The 22,861-nt window shown below is 35.1% G+C and overlaps 1 protein-coding gene and 1 pseudogene across 1 annotated transcript; both read right to left on the bottom strand.

Annotated features, from left to right (window-relative positions):
- Positions 1-13,100: 13,100 nt before the first annotated feature.
- LOC149250100 (UDP-glycosyltransferase 85A5-like) lies at positions 13,101-14,702 on the bottom strand. Its single transcript, XM_089453551.1, has 2 exons — positions 14,204-14,702; positions 13,101-14,103 (listed from the first exon to the last, which is right to left on the bottom strand). The coding sequence occupies exons 1-2, from the start codon at positions 14,700-14,702 to the stop codon at positions 13,142-13,144; spliced, it is 1,461 nt and encodes a 486-aa protein (XP_089309677.1). The 3' UTR covers positions 13,101-13,141.
- A 2,420-nt stretch (positions 14,703-17,122) lies between these two features.
- On the bottom strand, positions 17,123-17,809 carry LOC149250099 (isopentenyl-diphosphate Delta-isomerase I pseudogene; annotated as a pseudogene).
- Between the last annotated feature and the right edge of the window lie 5,052 nt (positions 17,810-22,861).

Raw genomic sequence — 22,861 nt, 5'->3', positions numbered from 1 at the left:
CTAGCAGTAATACACACATGATCAACTCGAGCGTTACTGCACTTATTTCTTTCACACATCACTTCTGAACAACGACCACATAGGTAGTTGATCGGCTTTAATACGCCTCTTCCACTGTCACTCTGCAACACAACTCAACGCTGAGACATGCAACACACATCAAATGTAAAAAATAAACTTCTCTTACTCTTCACAACTCGATTCCACACATGCTGGGCTCACTCACACCAGCTCCACATGCCCTTGGCTTATTGCAATAGACTCACCGCTCACTATATCACTTCCAGAATCTGAAATTATACCCTCCAGACCTTGTAAGGCACTACCTCGCAACCAGGATGGGTCGTCGTTGCTTCCACTAATGAACTCTTACAAATTCAATTCGGTGGCACTCTCTGCCCAAACACTCACAACAACTACACCCTCGGCTAACAACAACAACCACACGATGATCCGCTCATAGATCATAGAAAGGCTTGGCCTCCACCGACAATGATCTTCACTTGTATCACACAGAATTGGCACTTTAATATTCCATCAATGCAAGAGCTCCTCCACATAAGCTTGACATCAATAGACAATGCCGCTCAATGCAAGCTCTTCAGCAACTAACAATCGACTCTCAGTGATGGTGCTCTCCAACAAAGCCAAATAGGACATGGGAAATGAATCTGTTGGTAGCTCAATCTCTGCATAACATGATCTCCACACAATGGGCTCTCTCATAACTCTTCACACCATCGAGCCCACAAATCTTCATACCACTGAGCCTACAACTCTCGCTCTGATACCATTTTAGAGTTGATGACGCAACTCAGAGCTTGATAATTGCATTTCAATCATTGAAATTTATACATCAATTATTCTGGAGAATCTACCGGGATTACACCAACTATATTTATTATCTACCTAGACCTTGCCGACTCCCCGATTCCCGCCGACTGTTAAGTCGTAGCCGACCGACACCAACGACTCACTGTCATATGAATAGGGATAGACGACTTCATGATTAATATTCTAACATTTTTATCTATTTTTGAGACAAAATAGATGGCTTATAAGGATCAAATGTATTCAAATCCATTATACATATTCAACTAGATTTAATATTCAACTAGATTTAATATGATTAAATTTAATAGGATTAAGTACACAAGTAAATAGTTTTAGGAACTGGTTTTATCTATTTAGATGACTTATGAGGATGAAATGTATTCAAATCCATTATATATATTCAACTATATTTAATATGATTAAATTTAATAGGATTAAGTACACAAATAAGTAGTCTTATTTGTTATAAGATAATTAAAATAAAAACATGTTATTTATTCATGAAATTTGTAAAGAAGAATAATTATTAATAGTAAATTTGGTATTGACATTATCTTAATATAATGCATTCATATCATTTTTTATATATTAGTTAACAACTTGTAAAATGAGCCATGAGTGCATGGTTCGCGGGGTGGGGGCTGTCTGTTTTCTCGCACCCCACCTGCGATCGATCCTCGTTGATGTGGCGCTGTGCAGCTTCACAGTGCAGCTATATCCGAGTAAATATGTGATTGATGTGATGTGTTTGATGTATATGTAATATATTGTACATTCAGGCCTTATAATAAAGCTTCTTCCAGAGGACTTAGCCCCCCTTTTTAAAACAACTTGTAAAATGTAAAATCAATATATGTCCTATAGATGTAATATGATTAAATTTAATAGGATTAAGTACACAAATAAATAGTCTTATTTGTTATAAGATAATTAAAATAAAAACATGTTATTTATTCATGAAATTTGTAAAGAAGAATAATTATTAATAGTAAATTTGGTATTGACATTATCTTAATATAATGCATTCATATCATTTTTTATATATTAGTTAACAACTTGTAAAATGAACCATGAGTGCATGGTTCGCGCGGTGGGGGCTGTCGGCTTTCTCGCACCCCACCCGCGATCGATCCCCGTTGATGTGGCACTGTGCGGCTTCACAGTGCAGCTATATCCGAGTAAATATGTGCCCCACCCGTGATCGATCCCCGTTGATGTGGCACTGTGCGGCTTCATAGTGCAGCTATATCCGAGTAAATATGTGATTGATGTGACGTGTTTGATGTATATGTAATATATTGTACATTCGGGCCTTATAATAAAGCTTCTTCCAGGGGACTTAGCCCCCCCTTTTTAAAACAACTTGTAAAATGTAAAATCAATATATGTCCTATATTAACAACTTGTAAATTGTAAAATCAATATATGTCTTATACTCTTTTAATAATAAGTAAATATATTATTATTATCCAAATTTGTGTACGAGACATTCTTGTTTGTGGGACAAAGGATCCACCTCCGCGCAAGAATTTACTTATAAGTCTACGAAGGCATACATACTCAACTCCCCTCTGGTTTTGAACGTGTGACCTCTTAGAAGGAAACACATTCTCTTAACCATTAGGCTCACTCAAATTGTTTTTATCCAATTTTAGGGTCACAGCCAAGCCATACACACCCCCTTGTTTGTGGGAAGAGGGACCCACCTCCACGCATCGATTTGACTGCTAAGTCTACGGAGGCATACATACTCTACCCCCTTCTGTTTTGAACCTTTGACCTCTTAACTATGTAATGTTGTAAAAAAATCTTCACATGATTAAGAATTTCAAGTAAAAAAACAATGGAAAGAGATTTAGCTATAATTTTTTTTGTTTGGGTTTTCTATTTAATTTTTTTGTTTTGTTTTAAATTGTTTTTTTTTTTTCAATTTTTCCAATGACTTTTCGCCAATAAAATAATAAAAAATAAAATTTTAATTATTTTTCTAATATTTTTAGATTAACAAAATATATATATATATATATATATATATATATAATATACAAAAGTAATTAGTTAATAGACAAATATTTATAATCAAAACATAATTAATACAAAATCTACTCGAATAATATTTACATTTTCTAAAAACTAATAATATAAAGAAATCATTACCAAACAAAACCGTCACAAGTATAAATTAGAAAATCTATATATGGCAATTTTAAACAATACTACATCCATATTTTAAAGAAAAAAAGCATGCTAATTGTTAGTACATTGGTGTTGGTTTCAAATATATTTTTTAAAGGAAAAGAAACATACTAATTGTTAGTACATTGGCGATGGTTTCAAATAGACATTATTTCTATTTTTGGTTGGGTACATTAGTAAAGAGAGGGTAACATTGATGTATATTTCTTCATGAGTTTGGACTGTGTTTAATACTCTCCCAGCTATAGTGACAAAAAGCTCAGTGACTCTACAAATTTGGAGGAGTCTTGTGAGGATAAAATTTACAACAGTTGGGTTACTATAGATGCTGCATAAGAAATAAGTTCATTAATGTTCTATCCAATGCATTTTATATACATAACACATTCACTAGACGACGTGGATCATGTTTAACGAATCCGTTAAATAATGATCTACATCCTGCATTTATTCATTAATAATCAACCAATTTAGGTAAAATAAAAATAAAATTCTGCATTTAATAAAGACTAAGTAAATTCTGGAATGATGAATATTCCTTAATAATGTTGAACAATTTCAAGTCTCATTTAATAAGTTGATTAGAGTCATACAATCATAGTAGAATGTTATTATTTATCTGTTAAAATGGGAGCTAAATGACTAGGTATATTACAATTAATACCTATCAAATCACTTTCGTTTGAAAACATATATATATACACACACATTCTTTGACGTGTGAACATAATGCTATTTATTTATCCTAATTGTATAACATTATTTATTTACCTTATTTGTTTACGTTATTTTCGCTCTTCGGTGTATCTTACATATAATTGACTCTTCCTTACTAGAAGGAGACCTCCCCTCACAATGAACTATTAGAAAAATTAGGGAGATGAGCAGAGAGAATAATTAGACACACAAATCACACACATTGTTTTATTGATCACATGAGATATAAATATAAAGGTCATATCAGAATTATGTCGACACATCTAGATTATGAGTCCAAGTCATCTCTAATTCATAACATAGAAATCAACAACGTCTAGACTGATGCTTGGGAACTCACAATGACAACTCACAACAACACATGGAAACATTACTTCCAACACCCTCCCTTAATTCTTACATGAAAAACACATATTACAACAACAAAGATAATTTGTCTCACTGGTCTTCATCAACACTCACATCCACTCCGGAATCTCGCAAACACTGCTCTTTCACTACCACATCTTTGAGTTGTCACTTGGCCTCCATTTAAAATGTAACTGCCTCTGATAAATGTTGATGAACATTGCAAGATAAAAACTATTCGAAACTCGGCTCGTCGGAGATTCCGCGATAAGAGCTGTCAAGTAATGAACCATCCTATGGACCAACCACCATCTGTCAGATATTTCACTTTCAGCTATCTGTCAGTTGCTAGGATGGAGGTATGGATTCCGAATGTGTTCAAAACTTGATCAAACAACTTGACCTTTCTAACACACAATAATTGATGTTTCGGACATCGGGGCTTCCAGTTTAAGAACCAAGAACCCTTTTTATAAACAATAAAAACACAAACACCAACAGGAACTATCATAATTTTTTTTTTCTTACACAATACCCAAACTCGAAAAAAAAAACTCAAATATACCAATCAAACTTCAACAAGCTGACGATGCCAATAATTTTTAAATTATGATTCAATGAAGACAGGCAAGTCCTTAGCTACCTACATAAATTACATGCGCATAACACCACCTCTGGAAAAGCTTTTTCAAATATATACAAATTTGAGTTGGACTCCAGAATGTAAAGAGGCATTTGATCTGCTGCACTAACAGTCTCAATCCTAATGGTTGTAAGCCTAGCTGACACAGAGGAAGTTGTGGTGGAAGATATTCCTTAGGCGGCCAAATCTAGTTGTGGTAGTCGAAAATTTGGTCGGATCTAGCTATGTCAGCGACACTATAGACTTGTTGTGTATTGGAGGTGTTCATGCTAGAGGAGGCTTTCGATGAAATTCTAGAGAATTTAATTCAAGAAGACAACGATGCTTGAAGGAGCTACTGATCTGGATTTCTCTCTTTTGCTAGCAGCGTCTTTCCATAGTAGCCTAATTTCAGATCTCATGCTCCACGATCACGCCTTTACCACCAAACCTATAGAACATATTGCAATGATTCTTATGCGGAGGCCTTTTTTCTTTTCATTGTCCACAAATATTGCTGCAATGATCTCAAGTCTCTGAAAACTCTATAGATTCATCGATCTGGTAGGGTTTTTACCCCTAGCCTCAACCCCAATTGAACTTGGATTTCTTTTACCCCGGGACAAAGCTAACAATGCACTTCTCGGTCTTGAACCTCTCGCTTAGCAAGTGTTTGATATTACAAAAGTAGAATATTAACTAAGTGGTCGTTGCATGCATTTACTGTATTGGGGTTCCGATGGGATCATAATATTACATGGCTTTAATAATAATAATGTGCAGAGAATGGGAATTGATACTTAGATCGGATTGGTAAAGAGATAAAGAAACTCGAGCCCCGACTCTGAAAGCTTCTCTGAGGAGAATAGGAAACAGAGTTCGAGAAGAGTCACAAATATCACAATTGGAAAGACATTATTTTTTATGCGTGCTCTATACGTGTACGTATATAATTGAATCAGTGGACACATCTCCACTACCATTCTTTCTTATACTCAATATGCACACACAGATTTGATTGTAGCTCTCGATTAAAGTAATATTGAATGTGATTATTCCAGCGGCAACATCATATTGTTTATGATAAATCTTGATAATGCATCACACAATGACTTTAAAACAAATAAATCTCACAAAACCATATTACAGGGCTTTAACAATCTAGATCTGACGTCTCAGATTTAAGAATTATGGCTCTGATACCATGTTAGAAAAATTGAGAGAGTGAGATTAGAGAGATTCATACAAAACACAAATCACACTCATTGTTTTATTGATCACAAGATATACAAATATAAAGGACATAACACACTAACTTCGAAACGTCTAGATTATGACTTCAACTTATCTCCAATTCATAACATAGAAATCAATAGCTTCTAGACTAATCCCTGGGAGCTCACAATGACAACTCACAACAAAACATGGAAGCATTACTTCCAACATGAACATATCCATAATCCTTTTATCTTATGCCAGTTCATGTTTGATTATATCCTATGTAAGTTCACATTTTATCTTTATTATAGATTGTTTTTAGGAAAATATATTCTCTTTGTTTGTAATATTAATATTAATGTGGTGAATTTATAATGTTTGAGTAATATGGAAGATGTTTAAGGTTAATATATTTAATAGCGGGTAAACTAGATATATTAATAATATATGACTTAGTAAAAATCAAGATGTTATGTGGGTGGGGGCCTTACTATGCCAGTGTTATCACAACGAGTTAAACATGTTCCGTAGAATTGAACTGACGTGAATTTTTAATTTTTTTCCAAACTAAACACTAAATTGATATATGATACATGTTGTTTATAGGACAACCTACAAGCATCTCTACAATGAATTGACTATTTAAATTTATGAGAGATATCCATATCCCACCCACTTTAAATTTGAATGTATGACATCTTGCAAAGTTGTACATATTCTTAACCATTATAAACCATTCATAGCAAATCATTTTCATAATTTCTCTATCTTATGAACATTCACATTTCTACTATACTCTATATGAGTGGGGGCCCCTACTCTTCGAGCCTTATCACGACATGACGAACATATTCCTTGAACTTGAAGCATTATAAATTTTTAAGTTGTCAAACTAAACAAAAAATTGATGTATAAAACCCTTTATTTATAAGACAATGAATATGCCTTTACATAATAATTTAACTATTTAAATTTGTGAGAAATATACATACCTACCCACTATAAATATAAATATATAACCTATGACAAAAAAAAATACATATTCTTAATCATTATAAACTATTCACATACAACATTTTCGTAATTCATTTATCTTCTACACATTCACATTTCAAACATACATTTCTACCCAGTCACATTTCAAACATACATTTCTACCCGCATTTATATACTCTCGTTATATTATATACGTTCACATTTTTACTGCAATGTATTTGTAACAAAACATTTCCATACTCTTTTGTCTTACTAAGATTCACATTTCTAGCATAAATGATAAACATTTCCATACTCTTTTGTCTTACTAAGATTCACATTTCTAGCATAAATGAATTATTTATAGCTAATAATTTTTATTATTTTTTGGGTTTTATATTCACATTCGTATTTGTGTTATAAATTATCTATTAAGAAAATGATATATATTACTAATTTTAATAAAATAATTAATATAATATAAAAATTTTTATTATATTTTTTATAGTAAATATAATATATATTAATAAGCATATTTAATATTATATTAATTAATAATATATTAATAATTTTAATAAAATAATTAATATAATATAAATATTTATATTATATTTTTTAATAGTAAATAATAATATATATTAATAAGCATATTTAATATTAGATTAATTAGTAGAAATAGTAATGGGTTAATTAATTAATATATTTGTGATATATTAAGATGTTCTAATTTCATATTTATGTGATGATTATTTTTTTAAAAATCAATATATTAGTAATAAAAGAATATTTGAATCTATTATCATTAATTTCATTATAGTATTTATCGAAATTGAAACTCGATAAAGAAGATAATAATCACTTTTTTCAATTGCCCATAATAAATCGAATATCTATCTATCTATCTATCTATCTATCTATCTATCTATATATATGTGTGTGTGTGTGTTAACTTATAATAGTTATATAAATTTATGTAGATTATTAAAATATTATTAAATATGAAATAATATTATAAAATTATATTTTTATAACTTACAATAATAAATTTTATATTTAGATCATTTAATTTTTATAAAACGATATATATTTCGAATATTAATCGAAGTAGACATAATTCAATAAACATAAAGGTGTGTGTCAATTAGGGTTATCCCGAGTGGTTGGGAGCAAGGACTAGAAACTTTCCCCACACAGGCTCAATTACAACAAGTGACATGGAATATGCTGATAGTGTTGACAATATACATATGTTTCTCATATGGAATATACAATATTGTACTTGTGAAAATCTGTGCGTGTGTGTGCGTGTTAGTTATTGTTCTTTTAATATTTATATGTTCATCAAGGGTTTTGTTGGACTGTAACATTTCTTAATGGTTATTTCAAAATGTGGCATTCATCTTGCAGTGTTAATGTTTATGTTGCAATGCAATATTCATTAATGTGATCTCACATTATGATATTCATTAAAGGTTTTATTGGATTGGGGCATTCATTACATGTGATGTCATATTGTGGCATTTGTAGAAATTAATGTGTAGATTGAACACTGCTCATGAAATTTGCTAAATCACAAGACTTGAGGCTACTCTACTCATCTATGGAAGTTAATTCACCATCAAAAGAAAGAATCATAGACGTGCAAAAGGAAACATCACACATGCACAAAGATTATCTATGGGAAAGCAACCACTCAAAACCCCTTACTATCTATATTGCATTAATCATAGAATAGAGAAGAAATACAATGCTTGCTCAAGCCTGAGCACACTCTACAAGTGTATAGTCTATCGCTCTTCTTGGCTGACTGAACTTGGCCCAACACCTAGCCAATTTCAAGCCTTCCCAAGCTCCTATATCCTTGCGTTGTTCCCTTGGGAAATTGCCTCTACTTTTTAGGAATTTCATACCAAGGAATTGCACAATAGACTTAGGTCAATCTCTGACTTCATGCACCATCTCTACATATGGGAATATGCTACAACTGATAGTACACTGCCTTGGAATCTCCATCTGAAATGGGTAACTCGAATTCTATGCATGTAACAATTATTTTGGGTTGATTGATCAGTTAACTGGTTGATCATTGAGTTTGGTTGAAGTTCCACTTCCACAACTTGACCTCCACAAGTTCTTCTGACGGTTAGAACTAGTTAAATTGACAATAACTCAAATTAACTAAAATAGATTGCTAAAAATTAGTAATTAATCATGTAGAACTGAACTCAAGCTTCTCCAACTCGAATTTACTGAGATAACTGAGTGACAATAGCGATGTCACCTTAGTTAACTACCTCCAAGTATTCTATTGAAATAGAAATTCAGATTTTAATCTAGTTTGACCAAGGAAAAGTCAAACTAAAAATTGCGTGACCAAAGAATTACATCCAAATTTCTAATTGAGAGGTTGAACAATAGAAACTTTTGGGTGTGAGTGAGCACATAATAAATACCTTGATAACGCTTCAATGGAATAATCTCCTTATCTCCTTGAGCACCTTGCTATGTACCTCCAAATCCTCTATGATTCCGCTCTATGTGAATCGTCCTATGTGAGTCGAGTATGCGCTTTAGTCTCTCGCTTGGCAACCACTATAACAAAATGCAACAATAAATTCATTTACAGTTTAATTTTTGTTTACTAAAACTAGAAACAAAAACTCATTAATATACAAACTAAACTTATTAAATTTACATGCCATTTAAAAATGGGATCAATTGGAGACATGGGAGAAATGAACTCCTTTAAGGAGGAATGAAATCACATTTCTCAAAAAAACTGTTTCAAGAAACCATCCATTTCTGGAGAAACTAGTTTCGCAGATTGAGAAATGAAAACGATCGAAGAAAACACAGTTTTCCATGTTGTTCCATTTTCCATATGTTTTCTTTTGGAAACAAAGGATCTCGATTTGTTTCTGGTAACATAGACTAGGTATATGCTCATCTCTATATAAATAGGCTTGCATAACCACCATAGGAATATGCTCCGCTCTCTCACTATATAGTAGGATTTTGTAGCCTAAAATTAATCCACTCCCTCTCTATATAATAGGCTTCCATAGCCTAACATAAATCCACTCCCTCACTATAAAATATGATTCCATAGCCTTTTAGAGGGGATCCTCTCCCATTATATTAAATTTCCATAACCTAGACAAATAAGAGAGATCATGTCCTTTAAGACTGTTTCATTCAGTAGACACATACAACAACACCTTTTTAACTACAAAATTAATTTTTGGGGCTTGAACTTAAGTCGATTACAAATTTCGAGAATATTTCAGAATTTGACAAATAGGAGTGAGGTCAATTGTTTGACATTGTTTTGTATGACAGATTCCAAGATATTATCAAAATTTGCAATCAAGATAACGATGACCATTTTTAGGTACTCACGTATTACTCCGTTTATATTTTTCTCACTCGTATTTCCACTATTGTTCCTTGTATAGTTTCCATGGTTACATTGCTCCATTTGGCCCATTTTTCTTTACCTTTAAAATTGGTACTCCTTCACCATACAGTGTGTCATACAAACAATCCTTCCTCTCACCTCTCGTCTATTTCTACCTTCTTTGAGAATTGACTTTGTTAAATTTTCCCCTTCATCCACACCCAAAGATTCAAAAGTTCCTAATACAATTTTCAATAGTCTTTGAGATTCTTGGATAGGATCCCTTTCTCATATATACTTGGTCTTGATGAGATTATTAACCTTTCTCGATAATGATGCATGGCTTCCCTAATTTGGTCTCCTAATTAAGGCCCCATACCTTTATTGGATTTTGGTATGCTTCTCTTGGTTATGATAGAGTCAACTATTTTAAGGCTATTAACTCCTTAAGCCTTCTAACCACATTTCAAGATGAGAATCATTCTATGTATAGGGTTGTTAAATGTAGTTAGGTTGGCTCCAAACTCATGGATTATTGCATCCAAGTATATCCTTTCCCACCATCGATCTTAGTAGTCCAACCAATGGTTCCCCTTGGTCAAACATTGCAATCTCATCCTCTCTAGCCTTTATCTCTATTCCCTAAGTTAGCTATTTCCATGGCACTAAAACACACTTACCCTCTTCATAGTCCAATAAACATTATCACACACCTATTACTTCCCCAAAAAAATACATTGGGAACTTGAACCTTTAATTTCTATAGATTTTACTCGATTATAGACCATATAATACCATAATGACTCAATGCATCATGCATTTTGTCTCCATTTTACAAACCTATTGTATGTTGATATTGTGGACTAAGGAGCATCTTTTTCTAGTTTTGATTCTTCTTTCTTGATTATATTCTAACTATTCAACAATCTTAGCCATGCAAATCCTTTAAAGGTTCTGCATCAGTTGAATGTGGATGATATTGCAATGACTTATATGGTTTGCAACTTAGCATCTGGGTCATAGATTGATATATTTGTCCTTGGTGGATGTCACATGATGTGATGTGATGATGTGTGTACCGAACCATTTGTTGAGTAACCAATTCATTCAAATTCAAATGAGTTGAATAACATGTCTTCCATGATCCCTGATCTCGTTGATTAAGCAGACACCACTAAGGATGCCCATAGTCACAGTGTGGCACATTTCATCTTGTTGACATGATTATTGTGAGTATGCCGCTCTGCACACATACCACCTTGACTGTAGCCATTTCTCATTGGGCTGTAGCATCCTCTTAACATTCTCTTAATTTGGTGATGATGTCCACTCAAATTCAGTTTCGACCATAGTGAGCACCATAACATGTGCATCCATTTCTTGATGATGATTTTTTATAGGAAAGCACCTTGCTCATTCCTTTTGTTCACTAGTCATGGCTTTTACCACGGGTTCCAACTCCTACAAACACCGAATATCATCTCCGCTTTTCCCAAAAGTAGTAAACTTGGAATTTTCCCAAAAGTAGCTGTTGTAGCTCACTTGTGCGCATATTTGACAAAGCATTTACTACATAATGGAGACAACTAGGGTTTCTTTGATCCACACGGATAACCAAAGTGCATTCAATGGTATTCAATGAAGGATAACATCCCCATATAATTCCTTCATGTCATCAAGATTTAGCTGTGTGAGCAGTTACCATACCGAAAGAGCTTTTTACTACTATAGAACATCGTGTGTGGAGCAAGCAATGTTATGTCCACAATGAGGCCATCTATGGTGCAATCGTTCTGCAAGTCAGTTTGATAGTGTCTAAAGATCTGCTTGAATGTATGAAAAGGGAACATTGCAAATGTTTTGATGCTCTCTTCTTTGACTTGATCAAAATATCTACACATAAAGGTAGCAATCATGATCAAGCACTTAGAATACTCTTTGGGATGCATGCTTTCCAATATTGGCCTGTAATGTTGAGTTTTCACTTTGATTTTGAAATGGTTCATATGTTGTACTTCATGGCTCCTAAGATCTCCAGATTTCTGGTCCTTGATTGCTCTTAATAAAGTTTATTGTCAATGGGGCATTGGGCAAAGTGGATGTTGTATATTCACTACGGTTTAAGATGAACAAACAAAGATGTTCTGCCAATTAAATCACAAATGGAACACTGATGGAGCATCTTTGTAGCTAAAGGGAGGAGGACTTAGATCTCTTTGAGAACATTATTAAAGATGTTTTCCTTCTAGACATTGTGCCTTTTAGCAAACTAATTTCTGGTCTTAACAAGGAGACTATTGAAACATTAATTCCAATTGTTAGAAGCAAAAATATGATGTAACAAAGCTATTCAACATATTATTACACTAAGATCGTAGTTGCAGCTGTAGATTCTATATTTTGATTTCAGCTCCAATACCAATTTGTTGGTAAGACAGCTTTGATACCAACTTGTTGGTAAGGCAGAGGAGACAAAACAAATAACTCACACACAAATCACACGAGCTGCTGCTCTTCTATTGATCACACAAAACTTGATTCTTACAATGAAACCGGTGAAGGGTATTTAACCTTTACCAACTAGAGACTGGCCTAAAATATCTTAACATGCACATACACTTAACTTAGTTAACTCACTCTAAATATAGACTGCACTTAACTCATTATCCATCACTCAACTTGGCTCAACGCTCAACACTCAACACTCAAAATTAACTCTCTAAATTTAGCTAACTCCACATACTAGAGTAATTACAATTTCTAACATATTATTACACTACGATCGTAGTTGTTCCCAGAAGCGAATCCTACCAGCACTCAGCAGCGTCAATCAATTAGTTTTCTACGGTTTTCATTGCAGTAGCGAAGTTGCGGAAATTTGTGTCAGATGAACCACCTTCCTTAACTGCAGCAATCGCACTCTCCCTCAAGTTCATCACTCTTCTCTTCATCTCTGCACCTTCCTCGCCCGTCACTGCTCTCTCCACAGCCCTCTTAATCTCAGTCATGTCGATTATTGATGTTCCACTCTCAGTAGATGCAGTGTTTTCCTTAAGCAAAGACAAGCCAATTTTCCAGACATGGACTATATAACTTTGGTTCAGAAACTGATCTCCAAAATAAGGCCAGCATAACATGGGCACCCCCATGGTAATGCTCTCCAACGCTGAATTCCATCCACAATGTGTCAGAAAACAAGCCATGGAAGGATGAGAAAGTACCCTCAACTGCGGACACCACGACACCAAACACCCCCGCTGGCTCCGTTGGATGCGCTCCACGAACCCCGGAGGGAAGGCGGCCTCACTACCTTGTACCAGATCAGGGCGCACAACCCAAAGAAATGGTCTCTCCGTGGCCTCCAACCCAAGTGCAAGTTGTTGGAACTGCGTCTCGCTTAACACACTCAAGCTGCCAAATGAGACGTAGATCACAGACTGCCTGGACTGCTTATCCAACCAATCCAAGCATTCGCCATCTTCGGCCCAAAATCCCGTTGTGATTTCCAATCGGAGTCCTGAGTTCGAATTGAGAAGGGAAGAAGGAACCAAGGGACCTATTGGACAGACTGAACCTCCGTTCTCGACCACACTGCTGATGGCGGGGTCTTCAAGATGATGGAAGGAATTGCAGATGACCCAATCTATTTCCCGCACACTCTCCATGCATCGATTTATGAAGTGGAAAAGTAATTCTTGTTCAGAGTCATTGAAACCGGCCGCCCATGGAAGATGTGCAGAGCAGAGAGGCGGCATGGAGGGGAGGTATTTCACCATTTTAAAGTCCTTTGGAACTCCTGCAGAGGCCTCAATTAATAAATACAATATTGGCAATCAATTCATACACTATAATTATAAGATTCATGAAATTAACATAATAATTAACTGTAAGCATACCGTTTGAGGGAATGATTTGGGATGAAACAAGGGATGGAATATCAAAGCACAGTGCGTAGGTAGCAGTAAGAGATGTCCAGAGAGCGGCCCTTGGAATATGGTGGCGTTGAGCAATCTCTAGTGCCTGTGACGCTACAACATCTACTACCAGGCAGACACTTGAATCATTATCCCCCTCTTTGATTTGGTGAATGAGGTTGTCAAGAAACGGGACAATCACGTTTTCTGTGACATCACATAGCTTGGCAAAGTCGGTGCGAGTATCATTGGAAGGAAGGCCATCGGGGACGACCACAGAACGGATCATCGTGTGATTACTCAAACTGGTTTTGTTAGCCTCTGCTATGCGAGAATGGTTGTAATCTGTATTCACAAAACTGATAAAGAATCCCTCGTCCACAAGCTTCAGAGCCACCTGCATCATGGGATTTATGTGGCCTTGCGCAGGAAAAGGAACCAGAACCGCATGGTGTCGCTGCTTGCTGCAACTGATATCCATTGTTGTTCCCTTTCTCAATGCCACGATGCTGCCTCTGTTTCTAACACAACACTTTCTTTGCCCTGAATTTTTACAAAGTTTGAAGAAGTGAAGCCGTAGTCGTTTTTATTATTGATAGAAAGCATAATAAAAATCATTTACCCGATTTGCCATAGTCATACTTTCTGTCTCTTGCACAGATACCCTCTCGCAACGCACTCAAAACACGTTAGCAAACTTTTGTCATTAGTGGAATGAATGTGGCTGATGTGATTAAGAAATAATTATACAGTTTACGGGCTTCATGCCTTTATTTTTAAAATTTAATTATGCTGCCCTTTCAAAACTTATATTGCTCTTTGAAAACTCATTCCAAAGTAGAAGGGATCTGTCTCTGTATCTACCATTCTTCACTGCTCTTTGAAAACTCATTTCAAAGCAGAAGGGATCTGTCTCAATATCTACCATTCCTCACAAGCAGTCGTTTCAAAGAAAACCCAAGGAAATATAATAATATCATATAATTTGTGGAAAATACCAAAAATGAATATAACCAGGGTTATATAGTAGTTAATCCTTGAAGCTTAGTTAAAATATAGCTAAATTAAAGTAGAAATCAATCAAAATATAAAATTAAAATTTTTAAAATGTTATAATTAGATTAATTTTAAATTGTAATAAAATGTATTATTAAATTTTGTAAACTAACATTATTTGTATTGCAATATAGAAATAATTATTAATAGTTTATTTTTGGCTTTTTATAGTTTGTGAATATGGTTTTATGGAAACCTTATTATTAGACCTCGGTATAAAGGTCCTATCATAAATTTATATTATACCTTGGTTTGTGAATATGAGAAATTTTATATTTATGCTTATTACAAACATCTTATTATTTTGAGCTTCATTCATTCATTGATAGTCTAAGATCTACCATATGTGGTTAGGTTTGCACAAAAGCCTAAGTGATGCCTGTCTAGCCCTTAAAAATATAATATAAAATAAAAATTTATCTGTCACATACGGTTAATAAATTGTTTTAGATTACATATCTGATTTAATTAATAGCTTTAAATTACATATGTGATTTTAAATAATATATTTTTTATTAGATTATATTAATCATTAACCATTTTATAAATAGAAATATACAATGATTATACTCATTAGCAATAGTATTATCACATTCGCGAAACAAATTGTAATAGGAAAAAATATAAAATTACAATAATTTTATTGTTTTCTCAAAAAATCATAAAACAAATATAATATAAAATTTTAGTATTGCTAAATTATTTTATAATAAGAATATAACATAATATTCAATAATATTATCACCTTTCTAAAAAATTGTGAAACAAACCTAATATACATTTTCAATACTAAATTATTTCAACCCACCATAATCCTCAAATTTGATGACTATTTTGCCACCTTCAACGCAGATTGTATAGTATAAATATAATTTAGGATTTCACACTACTAAATTGTTTTGATACATGAAAATAAAAGTTCAACTCAGAATTACACTCAAAACAAATTGAAATTATAGAAAATTATTATTTTCTCATTAATATAATGGCTAGTACATAAGCACTTCTCAAGTCGGAATGCATAGGGTCCATAAACACACATTAATTTCAAAGATAGCACGAGTATAACGAAAAAAACTCTCCAGCGAATGAACACTAAAGCCCAGTGTCTGTGTGATTTCAAGAAATTTTCGCTGAAGTTCATGTGACTTTAAACGTTGTGATGGTGAGGAGGCAGTATGTATCATAAATGCTCAAGATGCTTGTACAGTGATGTGATTTCTGTATTTTTTAGTTAATTAATAGAGGTAATGGGCATATTAACAGAGCCAATGCAATTTAACTTGATATCCATTCAAGTTTAATATAATAGATTAAATTATTTTATAAAAATCATATATTTCAATGTGTAATGTTATACTATAGAAATTTTTGTAATTTTTTTTTGTCAAACCCAAACTAATATGGGTTTGATAAAAAAACCCAATGCAATATCCACTGCCTTGCGGCACGGATAATTCTATCATGAACTTTTAATCCAAGAGGCCTTGATCAGTGGCATTACACAACCTATGGTGATTATCCAAATTCGTTGTATAAAGTATATCTAAGTGTTGCTAGAGTGGTAGTCGTGTTATGTAATCATTTTGCAAGTTGAGTGGGACTATTTTTTTATAGTTGAAGACTTGACTGAGAGCTTGATAATTGCATTTTAGTCATTGAAATTTATACATCAATTCAGTCGGAGAATCTATAGGGATTGCATTGACTATATTTATTATCTACCTAAACCTTGTCGACTCCCGCTGACTATTAATTCCTCGCTAACTCACACCGATGACTCCTCGTCATATGAACATGGACGGATGACTTTGTGATTTTCTAACACCTCCACTTAATCATGACCTATACTTTAGCTTTCATGTTGGTCTCAGTCTCAGCTAGGCTTACAACGGTACATAAAAAATTTGATAACAAAGCTTTCATTTGTGCCTTCTTGCTAAAGGGTCCATGCTTGTTCATTTGTTGGTGTAGTTTCATCTTTACCTTTCTTGATTTCCTTATGAGCTCCTTCAAATGCTCTTTTCTTACGTACTTAACATCAGAAACCTCTTCTAGATTAGGATGCAAGGCAACATCCCGAATAATGAAAACAGGGTAATCCAATTCATGCTCTCCCCACTTTCCATGAGAAGGAGCTTTATAAAGTATGCGACCAAGTGGCACAAACTAACTGATTGGATCATCTTCTACAACAATGCCTAGTTCATCATACAACTTCCTTTGGGATACATTTCTGACCCCTAAATTGTTCTCCTTAATGAGCTCAAAATCCCTATAGAGAGGATGGCTGCAACAAGTATTTGTCCATACTAAAGGGAATGTTACCTTTGTTGAAGAACATCGCTGAAGAAGAAATTTATATTATGTATTGAATAGAAACACACTGAAAGCTCTATGCAATAGATTCTTTGAATCTATTTTCTCCATCAACTGACAATTGTATTTTGAGTCATGGCTAATGACATGATCCTCTTCATCTACCAAAATGCACTCATCTTCGAACATGAGTGACCTTTGAACAACATCCATGGTCATATCCTTCACTGTCACAATGATCTTAGAAGTAGATCCAATCAAATTTCTAACAATTGGATTTTGGGAGAAGCAAGTTCTGCCCTCACTGATGGCAGGAACATGGGGAATAGATCGCACCTCCTGATATTCATGCTCATCAATAAAACCATTTTTTTATCGAATAATTCTTCTGATTAAAAAATATACTTTACCCGACCTAAAAATACTTCTGAATAGAGGATTATCAAAAATACCAATGTAAAAAATGCTCGAGAAAATATTTATCATTCAACTCATTGACCGAGGCTGCATTCCAATGTGGCCACTTACACCACCACAACAACTCAATAACACAAAGGATGCATTTCAAGGTGGCTGCTTACACCACAACAACAACTCAACAAAGCAAAGGAGACATGCAATGCTTCACACTTTCCACTGCAGCTGCTCCTTTACACTCCATATGGGATTCAACATATCAGTTCCTTCATCCACGTGCTTTAGCTCAGCCGACGCTACAATCTAAAATGACCCATCACAAGGCTTACTCTGCCTCTTATAAACCATAAACCAAACCTCAGTCAACTGCAGAATGCACCCACAACTTCACGTTCCAACACCACTGCGCCTTCTCCACATGCGTGGCTCAAACGGGCTGGCAACAAGTTTCCCACAACTCGACCAAAGGCTTTCAATGCTCCTCAAGAATGTTCCACATACAGACAGACACTCATCTCATGCAGATTTCCCATAGATCTTTTCCATGCAGGCTGTGGCAGAGTAGAATTGAAACTGCCACCAAGTTAGGCCGATTGGAACATACATCTCTACAGTCTGAACACGAAGAACACAAATCGATCTAGACGCACCATCAGTCCTTCTCCAGAGCACACAACTCTTCTCTAGGTGCACAGGTTAGTGAGTAGGCACTGTCACACACCTCTCCGATCAACTTCGTCAATAGGTGGTCCACGACTCTTCTAAAGTCGTAATACAATACACAAGCCGGGACTCTTCTGGATACATAGGATTTCGACTCACCAGATTTCAATTAGTCTCGAACCTCACACAACAATCTGTGACTTGTCTAACATCAAGACAATTATAAGGTTTTATACCACAACTCTAGCAGTAATACACATACGCTCAACTTGAGTGCTACTACACTTATTTCTTTCACACGTCACTTCTGAACAACGACCAGATAGGTCATTGATTGACTTTAACATGCCTCTTCCACTGTCACTCTACAACACAACTCAACTGTAAAAAAAACTTATGTTATTCTTGACAACTCGATTCCACGCATGTTGGGCTCACTCACACCAGCTCCACACACCCTCGACTTACTGCAATAGACTCATGGCTCAGTAGATCACTTCCAGAATCTGAAATTATACCCTCCAGACATTGCAAGGCACTACCTCGCAACCAGGATGGGACATTGTTGCTGCCACCAATGAAATCTTACAAATTCAATTCGGTCACACTCTCATTAAAGTAGGCTCATGCCCAAACACTCACAACAACCACCCCCTCGGCTAACAACAACAACTACACGATGATCCGCTCACAGATCACAGAAAGGTTTGGCCTCCACCGACAATGACCTTCACTTGTAACACACAGAATTGGCACTTTAATATTCCATCAATGCAAGAGTGCCTCCACACAATCTTGACATCAATAAACAATGTCACTCAATGCAAGCTCTTCAGCAACTAACAATCGACTCTCAGTGATGGTGCTCTCTAACAATGCCAAATAACACACGGGCACTAAATCTCTTGGTAGTTAAATCTCTCCATAACAGGATCTCCACACAATGGGCTCTCTCACAACTCTTCACACCATCGAGCCCACAACTCTTCATACCACTGAGCCTACGACTCTCACTCTGATACCATTTTAGAGTTGAAGAATCAACTTAGAGCTTGATAATTGCATTTAAATCATTAAAATTTATACATCAATTCAACTGGAAAATTTACAAGGATTACACCGACTATATTTATTAGCTACCTAAACATTGTGGACTCCTCGACTCCGACTATTAACTCCTCGCAGACTGACACTAATGACTCACCGTCATATGAATAGGGACAGACGACTTCATGATTAATATTCTAACAATTCTCTATTTTTGAGACAAAATAGATGGCTTATAAGGATCAAATGTATTCGAATCCATTATATATATTCCACTATATTTAATATGATTAAATTTAATAGGATGAAGTACACAAATAAACAGTCGTAGGGACCATTTTTATTTATTTTTGAGACCAAATAGATGACTTATAAGGATCAAATGTATTCAAATCCATTATATATATTCAACTAGATTTAATATGATTAAATTTAAGAGGATTAAGTACACAAATAAATAGTCTTATTTGTTATAAGATAATTAAAATAAAAACTTGTTATTTATTCATGAAATTTGTAAAGAAGAATAATTATTAATCTTAAATTAGGTATATAATGCATTCATATAATTTTTTATATATTAGTTAACAACTCTTGTAAAATGTAAAATCAATATATGTCCTATATTAACAACTTGTAAATTGTAAAATCAATATATGTTTTATACTCTTTTAATAATAAGTAAATATATTATTATTAATATTATCCAATTTTCAAGTCACGACCAAGCAAAACACAAAATTTGTATATGAGACCATCTTGTTTGTGGGAAAAAGGACCCACCACGCAAAATTTGTATATGAGACCACCTTGTTTGTGGGAAAAACGACCCACCTCTGTGCAACAATTTGACTGATAAGTCTACGAAGGCATACATACTCTACCCCACTCTGGTTTTGAACCTATGACCTCTTAGGAGGAAACACATTCTCTTAACCATCAGGCCCACTCAAGTTGTATTTATCCAATTTTAGGGTCACAACCAAGACATACACTAAATTGGTGTATGAGACCCCCTTGTTTTTGGGACGAGGGACCCACCTCCATGCATCGATTCGACTACTAAGTCTATGAAGGCATGCATACTCTACACCCCTTCAGTTTTGAACTTTTGACCTCTTAACTATGTAATGTTGTAAAACAATCTTCACGTGATTAATAATTTCAAGTAAAAAACCAAGGGAAAGAGCTTTAGATATAAGTTTTTCTTTGTTTGTTTTTGTTTGGGTTTTCTATTTTTTTTTTTTTTTTTTTCAATTCAATTTTTCCAATGCCTTTTCACCAATAGAATAATAAAATTTTTTATATTAATTATTTTTCTAATGTTTTTAGCTATATATATATATATATATATATATATCTATATATATAAAATACAAAGTTCATAATCCAGGTGGCTCTAGGGACACACATAGGACAAAAAGGGCTTATTGAAGCTCGAAAATAAAAGTGATCAGAATGATTTCAAACTAGGACCAGAGTGTAGATCTCGTCGTCCTGATCACGGCAGTGTGAACGGTTCATCAATCCGAGCTCGTATGAGGGAGAACAAGCCAGTCAAAGTTCGGCTGTGGGCTAGGTTTAAGTGTCCTACAATTTGAACGACCTCGAGGCATGAAACCTAGCTCCTCAAATCGGTCAAAATTGTTGCCTCGTTAATTTGTCCAATATCCCATATTTTCTAAAGGTTGGAAAAACTCCCTTGTTTTTATTAAAATAAAAAATATATATATGTTGTGGTGGCGGGCCACCACCCCCAAAACTATTTCATAAAAAAATTATATTATTATAAGGCTAATGGGTCATGACCCCCGCCTGCCTAACCGCAACACTGTTCCAATTATCGAAAGGTTGGGTGGGCGGCCATGACCCCGCCACACCCTTTGTATTAACCATATGAAAGCAAATTGGGGTGGGCGCGAGCCACCTCCGGTGGACCCGGCCCACATCCCCACCAATAAAACAATGTTGAGATGTTAGTAAGGGAGCCGGTAGGGGTCGAACCCTCCCAGCCCACGTGGTCGGCCTCTAAGCGGGTGGCCCCATTAATACATGTAACGCCAAACCGTGAGGTGTACCGTGTACCGAACCCCAAACGGTCAACCCAAATATTGATACAAGGAGTGAGGGGGAGTTATGGGGGCAGGCTACCCAATGCAGACCTGACCCCCCATTCAAATTCATTTTAGTTTTAAACCAAACGGTAATGTGCTAAAAAAATGGAGGGTCGGGGTTTGACCACCCGTCCCCTCCTCAACCATTAGCCTAATTTTACCAATGTGCCAAATGGTCCTTCTTTGGACTCTCCGCCCACCAGTTTGTATTTAAAATCAACTCACCAGTGCGCCGAGACGGAGGGAGGAACCAGGAGTGGGCACGGAAATCGAGACATAATATTTTTTTATTAGTTTTTAATGCAGGTGGAACCATCACTGAGTGAAATTTCCAGGAGGGTGAAATTTTTGCAGTGTCCAAATTGGACAAATTTTATGTCGATCTTACACCTCTCAGTGACACGAACTCGATGGCATAGTCAGTTTCCTGATCTGAGTAGCCAATTTGCAGAGGACCCGGAGGATGGAATCTTTGAGGAATCTAAGGGGAATCTAAAAGATTCTTTAAGCCCCAGAATTCCACTTTCTCAGAATTTAGAAATTTGACAGTTGATTTTGCACTATTCGACGCCACAAATCTGATGGTGTGTTCAGATTTTCCATTTGCTCATTCTATTCTTTGTTCACTTTTTTAAGTGGAGTGTAGGTGTCAGCATTCATGTGCGAGCAACCATTTTCATGCGATTCGATGCTGTGAGATCGATGGTCCGAACAACTTCAGCAATTTGACATCCACTTCTTCAGATGGCCCCTGGATGTGAGGTATATGCAATGTGTTCATGTACTTATTTTTCTATGCATTGCGCTGCACAGATCCCTGTTTGATGTTTTGATGTGGGATCCTGTTTCTTACTTGTCTCATGATTCCTGCCTGATGTGATGCGGAATCAACTGTGTGATGTACTTTTTGTCATGATTCACCATGTTGTGTTTTGAGATCTGTTTGTTGTATGTTGATGGGATACTCATGTATCACCATGCATGTTTGCATTGAGATCTCTTTTATGCCATGTTGGTGGGATGA

Source organism: Pinus tabuliformis, chromosome 7, assembly GCF_031772625.1.
Source record: "Pinus tabuliformis cultivar Carrire ecotype Pingquan chromosome 7, CPIR1, whole genome shotgun sequence".
Classification (NCBI taxonomy): domain Eukaryota; kingdom Viridiplantae; phylum Streptophyta; class Pinopsida; order Pinales; family Pinaceae; genus Pinus; species Pinus tabuliformis.
Note: the sequence above shows the minus strand (reverse complement) of the source record. Positions and strands in the feature narration are given on the sequence as shown.